The following is a 14,839-nucleotide window of genomic DNA, read 5'->3' on the forward strand; positions in this document are numbered from 1 at the left end:
ATGAGAACGTGATTGTATGCAGACAACAAAGTTTCCTCAGCCACTTCTGTTCACAGTGATGAATCAGAGCACCCCAGTTCCCTGACAGTCGCTGTTCCACAGCCCCCCACCCCTAGGCATTGCCACAAATGCTTCTCAGTGACAATCCTGAGCAACCCTAACCGTTACCCCTTTGCCAGGCCCTGTCACTGCGGCTGGTTTCTGACCTCTCCCAGGAAGCCTACTTAAGCTGGCAAACACACCTCCTGGGACATACTAGATGTTCAACAAATAAGTATTTGCTGAAGAAACAAAAGAGGAACCAAGACTCAGGAGGGTAAAATGTATTAAAAAATAGGATTAAAAAAGAAGTCCCAAAAGAATGAATGTCTGCCATTCATTTGCACATGTACTAGAAATTTAGCTTCCAGCAATATTAGTATATGCCACTAAGTATTAATTGATATATTGTGCTCTATGGTGGAAATATTTTTTTTCCATGTTTACCAAAACTTAACCATATCCTTAACATTTAGTGACTAGTAACATAGGTTTAAACATAACTGTTTTCTGCTAACTTCTGCAAAATGGTCGTCATTTATTAGTTTAAATTATCCTCTTGTTCCTATTTGCATGTTGAGGAAATATGCGAAGCACTTTCCCAAAGACATCTCCCTCCATAAATTGCTGAATGACTCCTTTGGAAAGAACAGATTCACCTAAAGCCAGCAAATGGGTGAGTTGCAAGTCTTTCAAGGTGCCTATTAACCAGGCATGCACATCAGAATCAACTGCTGAATTTGTCCTACAAATACGCAAATATGTTTACTGCACCACTGTTTATAATAGGAGACAATGATTAAGTAAATATGCATTATAGGGGCTAAAGTGTGTCATACAACACAACCATTAAAAATCAAAACAGTAGCACATAGTGTGCTTTACACAACCAGGCGCTATTCCCTAAGGGCTTTAAATCCTGGGTGTGGCAAAAGTAAAGGAGGTTTACAGTTGTTTGTATGGAAAATAATACAGTAACACATAGTAACTCAAGAGCAAACTGTTTCATGTACTCACAACTGCAAACCTACTCCCGCCCCACCCTGTATGTTAACAATTTCAGTCCTCCTACCTTATACCAGCAGTCCCATTTTACAGATAGGGGACCCAGAACAGTAATTCCTTTGGCCAAATCACAAGTAAATAGTGGAGTCGGGACTCATCCCAGGCAGTCAGGCAGAATTCATGCTCTTAACTCCCACGGTACGGAGAAGTACTTAAGTGTATCCTTATAGGACAAAAAGCTCGGACAATTTCAGTGAAAAAGCGTTTCTGAAATCAAAGAGTATTACAATCCCATTCTTAAAATATATTAACAGTGTCTGCAAGGACAGATGCCACCCACAGTATTTTAACAGTGCTTCTCACCAAGGAGAAACTGGTAGGGAGCTTGGAAATGGAAATTTATTATTTTTCAGTTTCTTTCCAAGCATGCACTCTGTAATATACAGTATGTGAATTACACAACCCCGTCTTTTCCCGCCCTTCATCTATGGCACACAAACAAGCATTAAAAAAAAAATAGTACGCATACTAGTACTATCTTATTAGCCAGGAGGTTGACGGTAGGGCCAGGGATCTTATTTTAGGAGGGTTTTAATGGACTCTAGGTTAATCAACATTGCTAAAAAAGTAAAATTTACTTACCTCTCATTTAGTCCATTTATCTAAGACTATTTTAACATATTCATCCAACCTCAAACTTAAGTTTATTTCCATATGCTAAAATGTCACCCGTTTCACTGAAAACATTTAAAAACATATTACATAGCTACAGTTTTATGTCGTACTAAACTCGATTTGAAGTATCTTACGACCCCAGGCCTTCATCACGAAATCCACGCCACAGGGTTGGCTCTCCGTTCCTGCTGAGGGGCTGTGCTCTGGCCTGTCCTCTACCGGGGGACACTGCTCACCAGGCACCCAAGTTGGAGAATCAGACAATTAACCTAGGGTCAAGGAGTTCACGTGCCGAGTTCCTTTTACTTTTAAAAGATCTTTCCATGTATGTAAGTTCAGTCAATAAAAGCTTATATGGAAAAGCACTGGACAATGTGCAGATTTTTTCAAAACCCCCTGATTTGCACATGTGAGATTCTGGAAGTTGACGTTTTCAAATGTCTAATCTCAGATTGAGTTCAGTGAGACTGGATTTGTAATGCAAGAGTTTCACCCTTTGAGGTATCCGTTCAGTGCCTGAATGCAAAGTAGTCCTGCCCAGTACCCTCCAACCTATGCTTCTGATACCTCTGACGGAGCCCATTATACTTTTCTTTTTTTTTAATACAACTGCGGTATCTATCTTTTTCTTTGTAGATCCCACCCCACTGGTGCTAGTTCTTAAAATGTGAACTGTTTGCACAATTGATCATACAAACCCAACAACCAAGAAACATTAATAATTGTCTTCTGTACTTTACTAAACACTTTGTGTTTAATATATTTTAAATTATAAAGAAATTACAAGGAACTCCTAAAAATTTTAATACAAAAATATTACAAGTTAGGACAAATAGCATTGAGATATGACATTTGAGAAGAAACATGCAGAAAAAGTAGCATAGGGTTAACATTTCATTGTTGACAGAGCGCTCTGTACAGCAGAGAAAAAGCACCATACAACTCCTGTCCATAGTGTCTTTTCCTCCACTGCATTTGCAAAGGAATATACTGAGGAAACAGCAAACTTTAACCTGACCTGCTATGTATTTTCATAGGTAAGAAATCTGACCTATTGTATAAAGTATAAGAACTATGGAATTAAAAATAACCCCTTCTGTGACTACTCAAATTGATTTCGGCTTTACCTCAAGCTTCTATGGATTATAATCTTTAGTAGAGCAACACTTTTGAAAAAGTGTAAAATGCAGAATATTAACAATCTATGCCATGCAATAAAAGTCAACCCTTTGAAAATGAAAGGCTGTCGGCAAGTTCTAGCAATTGCAGTAGCTTATCATTTAGGAAAACATGTCAAGGCTGTGCCTGTATTCGTTTCTGCTTAAGGAAATAGAAGGGAAAGGTAAAAGACCTGGAGAATACAAGTTTTTATAAAACAAAACAAAACAAAAAATACGAACCATGATTCTTTTAAAAAAGTCTCTAAGTAACTCTAAAGGAGTTGGGATTAATTAAAACTGAACGGTGCCTAGTATCTTTCCTAACAAATTATAAAGTTCTTTTTCGCAACATAAGCAACTAGTTAAGGAGAAAAATTATTAGTTAATAGGTTTATATGCAGGAAAACATGTTATTAAGAAAGTTGAGCATCCTGCCCTAAAAACCTTCAACAACACATTGTTTTGTGCTCAACTGCATGCTAAGCAAATGAATTCCAGTTTGATTATGTGAACCAATGTCCTTTAAGTACGATAATTATTTTTCAAAATAATTCAAACGTATTATTCCTTAGCTGATTAAATGCTCTATTTTTCTTTAATAAAAATAGTAAACAACCCCTTCATTTAAAAAATCTTATCTCCGGCGAGAAGTAATAAAATAGTAGAATTTGTAATTTTATCTATGGGCTTACTGTAATGAAGATATCTTGGAAAACAATCTATTTACGAAAACAGTGGGTTGGGTTCTTATGGCAGTTGTTATAATTGGTAACACCAGTATGGGAGAGAACAGACAGGTTATATGTTTTGAAGACTAACTCAGAGCAAAAAAGTTTATTCTGTAATAGAACATTGGAGGAGTAAATGCAATTAAAATGTAAACAGGAAATTGTAAACAAGAAATAGCATCCCTCTTTCTTTACTTGACTAAATAGTCTATACAAACTACATAGATATCAAAGATTTTATATATGTACACAGCCAACATAATATCAAAATATATTTTATTCTGGACCTCTTTCGGATCTGATTCAAATTACAGTTGTCAAAGCAATACAATGCCAAGGGGAACTGCAACAACAACAACAAAAATGTGCCTAGAAAGGGTAAAGGGTCATTGGGGACAAATCATTGTGATGTGGAACCAAAATACATCGTAAGTGTAATCAACATGGTCCAGGACAGCACAGAGCATCTATAATCAGTCTTCCTTACACAATAGTCATGGAAACTGAACAATAAAGTTCTTTAACATGTACAAAAACTGTCATGGGCTGGTTTACACTTTTACAACAGTTTTAAAGTTAACGGGATAACTAAAGAAATGATGCAGACATTTTAATCCAGTGCTATAGGTAGGCTCACAGAATTAGACCCAAAGGATTTGTAAAAATCAGAATTAGAACATTATAGCTACAATGTCAAAGTCAGGAAAGAAGAAAATTACTTCTGTATTTAGGGATTACACAGCTACAAAATGCAGTCTGTGATTTTGTTTTTAATGAGATGGGTAAGTACATCAGACTAGATACAACATGCAGAATGTGTTTTTGAACTTATCCAGAAACTCCAAAGAAAACATCATGAAATAGCTTACTAGGAAAAAAAGAAAAAAAAAAAAAAAGCCTTAGTTATTCACCCTGCTTCAACACTGTCAACATAAAGGCAGAAATAAAGAATGCTATTAATACTCCAGAACTACAGATATAAGACATCAAATTTCTAAATCAGTGTATTAAAAAAAGTGAACACTTCCTCTTTTCTCTCTCTCTTCTACGTTAACTAGAGTCATGTTAAAAAAAGAAACAAACAAACGGATATTGGATGTGACACTTCAGAGCTACTACCGGAAGGAGTAATAATTCATAACTTTCCTACCCTCCTTCCATCCCTGCTGATTCAGAAGGGAAAAAAAACAAATAAACCCACAAACCAACCAGGGTCTCCTGTAGATTTGCTGCTATTCCCCAGAAGGTTGGCATTTGCTGCCATGCCACAATGTCGGTCCGCTGAAACAGGACTTCCGTGGGAACTGTGAGCAGTAACTCACCAAATCCCAAGTACCATCCTTAGCACGTAAGAGTAAATGCAGGTTCTACGGAAGCGTACAATGTGCTTAAAAAATGAAAATTGTTTTGAGAAGAATAAATAGCACTGCATTTGGAAGTTATTTTTCTGCTTCTCTAGTAAAACTTTTTGCTCACATAAAGATGGTCATTTGTGATTCCTTTAAGTAGCAAAAATGCATACTCCTCATTAGGCCTCTATTCAATAGTTTCCATTACTCTTAACGAAATCATTCTACACAAACAGCTCCTTAAAAATAGTACTCTCTCATTAAATCTAATTTGACAGAAAGAAGTTTAAGGAAAAAAGGAGTGCTTTATAAGTTAAGTGAAAATGTACAAATCTTTGGCCTTTCTCTTGACATATTTATATGTCAAAAAGCAAAACAAAACAAAAAACCCTTCATGTTATTCAATCTCATGATTACTTTTGCACCATAATTTGTTTTTTATACCACAAAAGGAGGCACTTTCAGTATCTGTAAAAGGTGTTTAATCCTAAAATATACTTACTTAGGAATAATTAATTAAAAGAGAATTCAACATACTCTAAGACCTATTAGGAAATTGAACACTATCATTTCTAAAACTCATCTGAAAGTCAATGACGGTACCTGATCAACAACAGGAAGTGGGGAATGGAACAAGTGTAAGACCTTATGGGATTTCCTATATGAAGAAGAAAAAAGATTTCCTTTATGATGTTTAAGGGTGACAGCTGCTCTTTAATTCTATCTTAATGAGCGAGTATCCTATTCATTCAAGTTTTCCTTTCTATTTTTCCTTATGGTAAGTTTCTTACCTATACAACAATAATATATAATGAATACCACAGATTATCTACTGGAATCAGCTGAACTTCAGGAATACGTTCTCAGAAAAAACTGAAAGGAAAAATGAGCAAGAACCTCAAATATAAAACTTTATGGGCTGTGGAATCTGCCTCCTAGGATCATGTTACTGCTCAAATTAGAGGCGATCTGGCTGGTGTCTGCTGGAGCAGCATCGTGGCACGTCAGCAGGCGATGAGGGTGTTGGGAACAGCAGCAAAAATAAACAACTGTATGTATGCTCATAAAGAACCCAGGCCTACAAATGGATACCTTCCAGATAAAGTTTACACTTAAAAGACCCAAGACATCAGGATAATAAAGCTCTGTATTTATAATCTTTCATATGTCCTATTGTGGCTATTACGCTTAAGTAAAATAGCTAAAAATTAAAAAAAAAAAACAACAGAAAAGATGACAATACCATAAAAAATAGCTGTCTATTTTGGCAGCTATACTGCAGAACTTCTTGACTCTCTTTTAATCAGCTGGGAACAAAGTCAATAACTGTATGCGAGTGAATAAACTGTCCATATCAAAATACAAAAGTACTATCATAATCACCTCTGACTTCCAGGGTTAAATTCAGTGCAATTGACAAATGCATCACTAAAGGAAAATGCAGCTTAAACATACTCAAAACATTTGTGTCTATTCCTGGGAGCACATTTAAAAATTATTGCACAGATTTTTTTTATTTTTATTTATTTTTTTAAAACAACAACAGAGGTCAACCACAGATGTGGACCTCCAGCAATAAAAGCAGGATTTCAAGTGCCAGATACTCAGCATATTAGGTTTCCTACGTAAGTCACAGGGTAACAGTTGTAAGTATCTATAATGTGATCCAAAACCCTAAAAACAGCTGGCACAAAACCATCATGAATGACTGCCTTTTGGGATGTAAATTTTTAAAATATTATTACAGTATCCTAGTCCCCACTAACAACAACTGGGGTACATATAACAATGTATCATGGAATTAAGTGTATTTATTTCCTTTAACAATAGCAAATGCTATCCTACCTTAGTAAAACCAAGACTTGCTTCAATCAATGCTCCTTTGTAAAAATAGCAAAACAACCAATGCTGAAAGTCAAAGCTGCATTATTTGGGCTAATCAGTTTCTACTTAAGACACAGGTTAAAATTTTAGTAGTACAGGCCTCAAAAATAATTAGTGATGGGAATAGTGTTATCAATTTGCTAAGCTTGATAATAAGCGATTCCTTAACTAAAATCTCTGAGATATAAATTTGACAACTATCTTCTCCACAGCTGGCTGCCCCAATCCCTGTACCCAACACACCCTGTCAGTCACGCACGCAGCCCCGTGCTGCGACTCGAAAGTCCTGTGAATGTTCGCTCTTCGCAGCAGGAGCGCAAGAGGAGGTGGGATCTGGTATCTACATCCGTAAGGAACTACTTGATGTCATCAACACAGTAAAAGACATGGTATAGTAGTGATTACTGGGAAAAAATAGCAGCTTACATCTATCTGTATTTGAAAAAATGTAGTCACAAGTACCACAAATGCAGAATCAGAGCAGCAGGGAAGTTAGTGCAATTATATTAAAAAAAAAAAAAATCGGAATCACCGCTACTTAAAAATACCTTGAAGCAAGTCTTTTGTTTTAAAGATTGTTTTTAAACTAAGGTAGCTAACATTTTGCCATGTAATGGCAGTGTTATATGCCGTTATCTTGCTTTGTATAAAAAAATAATAATTGAGAGATTTTTAATACTGGAGTTTCATTACATTACATATTTAAGCTTCTACACAGAATGATGGACACTTGAAGAAGCTAATCCTTATCCAGAAACATTTTAATCTCTTAAAAAACAAAGCAAAACAAACATATAAACAAACAACAAAACCCCCAAACCTACTTTGCTCCTCTTCACAATAGTGCACATTTTAACCATAATTTAGTTATGGCTACAAAACATCAGAAGATTTTTTATGCATCTTCTCTATGGTATTAAAAAAAAAAAAACTTTTGTGCCCTTCTAGTCTTTCATTGGCAGAAATATGTCCCAAAAAAGAAACTACTGTATTTAAGCCACATCACAAAAAAAAAAAAAAAAAAAAAAAAAACCCCACAAAACAAAACAAACAAAAAACAGAGCATAATACCCCTTTACTGATGTGTCTTACAGATGGACATGACCAAAGTCATATATTCTCATTTGATTCCGCATTTCCCCTTCCACAACATGCACCAATTGAATATATATGCTCTGGGAGCCATAAAATGTACCAAACATTTATCTTTTCAAAAGAATGCATTAAAATATTTTTTAAGAATTTTTTGTTCAAAAGGTGAAAAAAATATATAAACAAGAAACTGATTCACTCCCTTACTTCATGCATCCATAAACTAAACCAAAAAACAAAGTTTAAAAGCAAGGACAAACTACTGCTGCAGGTTTTTGTTAAGTCCATTTTCTCTGTACATACTCTCAACTGCTCAACTACTGAAGGGAAAAAAAGAATATAATCCATGGTGTCTGCTGATTCAAAGGGGAGAAACAAGGCTGTCATTAGTATCCAAAAACTGGTACATGTACGGGCTGCTTTTATAATGCATATTTCTTTCTTCTGTTTTTCATATCCAAAACTTCTAAATGCTATTTTAGGGGCACGGCAGATTAGATTCCAGCACTTGGTGAACAGAATTCACAAGCTGTGACAAAATTCTGTCATCTTCAGGGTGCAATTTTGTTTATATACACTGTATGTATATATTTCTTTTAGATTTGGCTGCAGTGGACTGGCCATGGTTCAAGTGGGACTATAGCAGTCATGGGTCAGGGACAGTCATTTTGGCTATGTACACATTCATAGTCGGTCCATGGCTTCCAACTAGTAGCGCTATTTCCGAAGATCTAATACACAAACCTGTAAGAAATTTAAATAATCAACCAGTATGTTAAGAACTTCATTGTACATTTTCAGCTTAACTTTTCTATAGTACAGTTTGAAATCTATTTCTTGGTTCAAGTTCATGAAACTGGTAAAGCAGCAGTAACCATGGCAATGGGCACTTAACGAACAGAAACCAGATAAACTGTTTAAGTAGCTGGAGGAAACAATGATGGGCTAACACTACAGAGGAAGAACTATGTTAAAATTTTGAAGATTTACTCTGTTAAGTAGGAAGTAGGAGAAAATATGCTCAAAATAGACCATTTCCAATCTCTTGGGTCTTAACAAAAGACACTACAGATTATATTTAACTAAAGCTTCAGTAACCAGCTAATGACTATGCCCATTCCATCTTCCCTTTGCTTTTAGAGTTTTAAAAGCCATAACTGGCATTTCTGTAAAGAGCTGGCCAACCTCATTCTGAAAGTCTCTCAGTATCACACATCCTCAGATGCAGAACTCAACCGCCTCTATTAATGCCCCCCGCCCCCCACCCCCCCCCCCTTGGGCCACCAACACTCTTCTGCAGGGAAGGGAAAGCAGAAACAGGCACTGGGAATTCAGATCTCTCAGAGTGGCATTCTGCTACACTTATTTCACTAATAAATGTTTACTCTAAAAATAACTGTCTATTCTTGAATATGAAAACACTCTTTTGGCACAGGTAGCCTAAATTTTGCTTACATTACTCAAATGAAATGAACATGAAAGTATACAGTCTTCAGTAAAAAAAGATCAATACCAAATCATGAAATTTATTTTGAAAAGAACACTAAGCCACATTTATTCACTATGCTTATACACACCCCTACCAACCCCACCGCCCTTTGGAAACACTGTATAACACTTACTGAACCATCTGACGCACTGGCTCCAACCTTGTCTCCTGCTGCATTCCAGCACACTTCAAATATTCCACCTGTTCCCCTATAGCTGTGAACTAGAGCACCTGTCTAAAAAATGAAAAACAGAATTTCATAAATATTAACATTGAGGTAAGACTATTATAAGGCTTTATTTCCAGCAATCAAAGGTAGGACTTAGCTTCAACTCCAAAATAAATGCAAGTTCTAAAATACTAGAGCCCTGGCTGGGGTGGTTCAGTGGATTGAGCACCAACCTGCAAGTGAAAAGTCACCAGTTCGATTCCCAGCCAGGGCACATGCCTGGACTGCCGGCCAGGCAAGGCAACTGATTGATTGATGTTTCCCTACCTCTCTTTCTCCCTCCCTTCCCCCCTCTCTAAAAATAAATAAATAAAATCTTTAAAAAATAAAATAGAAAATAAAATACTAGAAATGTGATTTGATGATCTTTTTATAAAAAGGTAACACCAGTCTGCTCTGAACAGATCATTCACACACACGTTCAGTTTCTCCAGTATTGACGACCATTCTTAGCTAAGGTACCTTTGGCCTCTTTGACACAGTTAACAATGGCCAGAAGTGAACATTCAATGTATGACTCGAAATAAATTTTTGATGGTGTTATCGAAAGACACATAAGTTTGGTCAACATGTAAATAAACAAAATTAAGTCAAAATTTCTTTGTCAAACATCCTAAAGAGGAAGTACAAAAAACTTAGTAAAGACAATTCCAGTATGAGTCTGTTAGGTATTCCGTATTAAACTGAGTAGTCTCCTAAGATATAGGAGTATAATAGAATCTAAAAGAACGTATGTTATTATTCTTAAAAAATGATATAAAATTTTTAAAAAGTATAACTAGGAACACTAACAATTTCATCATCGATTTAGCTGAACCATAAGTATAACTAAATTATTTTATTCCTTCAGCAATGAAACCAAAACCTTTCAACTGCCAGTGAATAATTAAAAACTCAATACAAAAATGTACTGTCCTAAGAAACCAGTCATTAAGCAGGGCAAAGGTCAGAGGTTCTGCTGTGAGAAACTGGAAAACAATGAAGAATATAATATCCCTCTGGTGTTCTGCCCTGACAAACCAGGAAATTATCTCTCAGCTTTAAAATACTGTATTTTGTCATATATAATGCACTCCCATGTTTTTGGCCCAAACTTTCAGAAAAAACAAATCGTTTTAATTTTTTAATTCAATCTTATTTTATACTTATTTATATTTTGATACTTGTTTTTTTGTATCATCATATTCCAGGGTATTATTTTGCATACGGATATCGCTACTGCTTCTAGAGTTACACTTGTATCACCTAAGCATAAATAAAAAAATGAAAACTATTTATATAGATACAGAATTAGTACTACTACCCATGATTAACGCGCATCCTTATTTTCCCTTAAAAATTTGGGTAAAAAAGTGAGCATTATACACAGCAAATACAGTAACCGAACAGGTCACACCGAAGGTAGCAGACCTACCTAAAACAACATTTCAGGCAGACCTGTACCTGGTACATACCTCCCCAGACAGCCAACCCTAAGTGTATCGCTAAGGTGAAAGACTGACAACCAAAAAGAGAAGAAAAATTTGTACAGGCTAGTGCTTCTTATTAAATGTAAGAATACTGACTATTTAAAATAACTCAGGGGGCCAACTATATGGCGACGAAAGATGCCTTGACTTCGGGCGGTGGGCACAATGCAATATACAGCGCGTGTGTCATAGAAATGTGCTCCTGAAACCAGTATGACCCCCATGAACCCATCACTCCAATAAATTCAATTAAAAAATACAATAAAGAAGTAAACTAACTCAGACATACCTGTGTGTTCCAGATGTGTACACATTTGTCAAAAGAACCACTTGCCAGATACCTGCCATCAGGACTGAAAGCTACACTGTACACAGGCTCCTGGTGTTTTGTCAAAGTATGGATGCAAATTCCTCGGTCTACATCCCATAATCTAACAGTAGAGTCAAAGGATGCACTGACAGGAAGAAGGAAAAGATATAATTTTATAAACAATGAAATACTCCCAGGCCCACCTCCAATGGACAATATTCAACCATTCCTAAGAGCTAGCCACAAATTCCTCCTGAGCAGCAGACTGGACTGGGAAAAGGTTTCCAGAAACCAACCAACACTGAGAAAAGGCAGTGTCAGGGCATCTCCAGGTCCTGAGCTGGAAAACATAAATAGCTAATTCACTGTATCCCTTTGCTGTTTGAATAATTCCTTTATATTGATCCATGGTTTTGAACACTATATTGACTATATTTTTAACTTTATAGCTCTTTTTTAATGTTGAAGAAATTTTATTGCACTGTGCCTCAATTACTTGAGTAGTCATCAGAAAATACTGGATATCTCCAGGCCAAAAAAAAAACATCTATTATGACCCAAAATAATAAAACTCCATTTAAAAGCCCATTAAAAAAAATATTCCTTGCAAGATGGATACATTCCCACTTCATGGAATCTTCCCTAATTTTCTGTCACATTTATTAGAAGTTTCATTTGTATAAGACTTAAAAAAGAAAGAATAAAACATAAATATTACCTTGCCAACATAAGGTTGGCATTTGGATTATTTGTCCCTGGCCCTGTTGGACTCCATTTGATAGTATAAATTTCTTTATTATGTGCTTGCAAATCATGGACACAATTGTCTTGTTTCATACTCCATATCTAAGCGCAAAAAAAAAAAAAAGTTTATGTAATCATTTTTCCATACAAAAGATACACTTAAAATACAATCTTACCAATTCAAAATGTAAGTGGTATAACCAAAACAATGTTTATAGAAATCAAGGGAATATTTGGAAAAAAATTAAAATGTAGAATATATTTAATATTTATCTTCTAAAAATGACAGTCCTTTCCAAATATTCACTATTGTGAGGCTTCAGGACTGAATAAACTGGAGTTCTAAGATTATTTTTAAAAGCTTCAGATGCTACAAACTCTTAATACTCAATAAGCTCCTTGGGTAACATTTCTAAAATGTTTAAGGTATTGGTTTTTATGCTGTACCTTAAATAGAGATCAACATTATAAACTGCAATTAGAATTTAAAATCAAGAAATATTTTGCAAGAGAAACTAGATAAGCAACTTACAAATAAAATAATGAGATTCACGTTGAAAACAAAACATAGGCAACAACAGTGAAAGAAGCCAAGCAGGACTGCATGGAATTAAAAGGCCTCTGCACAGCAAAGGACATCATCAGTAAAGTAAAATAAAAAGGCTACCTACAAAATGGGAGAAAATATTTGCATAGCATATATCCAGTATAGGGCTAATTTCCATGAAAATATAAGGAACTCCTCCTACAACTCAACAGCAAAAAACTTACATTGCTAGAAAAGCATTTTTACCAGGATTTTTTGCAAGAAAGCCCAGGCTTGAGAAAAACTACCTAATTAAAGACACAGCAGGTATTTAAGGAAAATAAGCTACCAGGTTACCAAGGTGTCATATTTAGTCTGTGCGTGGAAGGAGGGAAAGCAGTTTTCCCTAATGATTACGCCAACTGTAAAGGTCATCATGTCTGCAGTCACTGGCATTGTGAAGTCAAGAATAAAATTATTTTCAGCAGTTAGTGCATTGCAGGAAAGGGCTTCATTAATTTTGGAGGTTAGAATCAGGTTGTTCTTTATATCAAAATGTTTTTTTTCCTCTGACTGTGGTATATGATGTGCAGAGGTGTTAGTTTTGCTTTTAGTCACACAACAAGAAAAATGTAAACTCGTGTTGAGATGCAGATGCTGGCGTGTCAGTTAGGCTCACCCACCCATTAAATGATTTTCTGCTACCTTATCGTTTCTGGGCAAGGGTGACACACAGGAATGCCACAGCAAAGTCAAATTCATACAGTTCACAGGATCTCAGTCAAAGTCATGAACGGTACAGAGATGTTCGTAACTTATCAGTCAAATCTTCACATGTGCAAACACACTTATTGCACCAATATAAGACTTTCTAATAATGAGGACAGTTTATAACAGCACATCTCTAGGTATCATAATTCCCATCATGCAAACATCCTTTTCATGGAATTTATATGCTATAGTCAAACATCTGAAATACTTCATAAAAGAAAACATAAAAAATGTTTAAGCCCTCAAAGAACTATAAGGAGACATTTCAAACAGTGTTCGGATGGCCTGAGCAACGACACCATATGACATCTCCATCCCATTTCTCCCCGTTATCCAAATTACCTTCAAAGTCATGTCATCAGAACAGGAGGCCAGAAGATTGCCAGTTGGGTCCCACTTGATAGCATTTACTTCATTCTAAAACAACAGTAAATGTTCACATATTCATTTGATAGACTGGGTTGCTCATACTTCAAAACCACTCTGAAATGTTACTTATTCAGCATAATCACTTTAAAGGCAGAAGAAGTGTTCTCACCGTGTGTCCCTGGAATGTTTTAATAGGTCTGTCTTGTCCTAATTTACAGACGTGAATGCACATATCCGTGCTGCAGGAAGCAAAGGTGTTGTTGCTCTGCCAGTCAACATCCAGCGCTGGTGCTGCAAAGGAGAAAGACCAGGTCTGCATCCACTGCACATGGACTGCAATCTGGGTCCCTTAGTTTAAACCACGGCTGGACATTACGTACACTAACAGAAATATAACTCTGTACTTTTAAAAGCAGCGTTTTAAAGAACTCTATCTAAGTATCGAAAACATTAATAAATTTCAGTTTAGTTGCCTCTATGTTAGACACAGCCTAAGAGAAAGTGTACTTGCCTGGTAACGAGGAGACTAGTTCCTGAGAGCGTGCTCTGTGAATTACTAGCACTGGATTTTTGGTTTCTCATTTGTAAACGATAAAATTAAACATGATGCTATGCTTTTTATTTCTAAAATTCTTTTGAGTGTTCAGTGAAAACAAAGCCTTGGTTCTGCCACTCCTTAACTGGTTGTGGGCCCTAAGCAAGTCACTTCACTTCTCATGGTATTTTCCTCTTCTAAAAAAATGGGAATATAAACTTTAAGCTTGTGAAAATCAAGTGAGATGATATGCATGGAAAGTACTTCGTAAATTACAAGTTAAACAAATATTACACTAAATGCATATCATTCCCAGTAGCTACTCAATAAACGGAATACTGCACACAATTCACAATACATTGTCTTCTAAGAGATTCCCATCAATTACCTCTTAGAATCTGTGTCACTGAATTTCAAACCTCTGAGGCTCAAAAAGAGTGGCTGACATTTAATCCTTATTTTAGC

At 35.9% G+C, this 14,839-nt stretch overlaps 1 protein-coding gene across 13 annotated transcripts in view; it reads right to left on the reverse strand.

The window, feature by feature from the left end:
* Positions 1-3,866: 3,866 nt before the first annotated feature.
* Positions 3,867-14,839, reverse strand: part of TBL1XR1 (TBL1X/Y related 1) — a 144,314-nt gene continuing 133,341 nt past the window's right edge. For all 13 annotated transcript variants that reach the window (XM_053918101.2, XM_053918092.2, XM_071220572.1 and 10 more), the window contains 6 exons: positions 14,009-14,130; positions 13,813-13,887; positions 12,148-12,275; positions 11,409-11,574; positions 9,555-9,656; positions 3,867-8,676 (listed from right to left, as the gene is read on the reverse strand). In XM_053918101.2, the coding sequence (XP_053774076.1) occupies positions 8,650-8,676; positions 9,555-9,656; positions 11,409-11,574; positions 12,148-12,275; positions 13,813-13,887; positions 14,009-14,130 (620 nt within the window). In that variant the 3' untranslated portion in view covers positions 3,867-8,649. The remainder of the gene's footprint in view (positions 8,677-9,554; positions 9,657-11,408; positions 11,575-12,147; positions 12,276-13,812; positions 13,888-14,008; positions 14,131-14,839) is intronic.

Source organism: Desmodus rotundus, chromosome 2 (assembly GCF_022682495.2).
Source record: "Desmodus rotundus isolate HL8 chromosome 2, HLdesRot8A.1, whole genome shotgun sequence".
Classification (NCBI taxonomy): domain Eukaryota; kingdom Metazoa; phylum Chordata; class Mammalia; order Chiroptera; family Phyllostomidae; genus Desmodus; species Desmodus rotundus.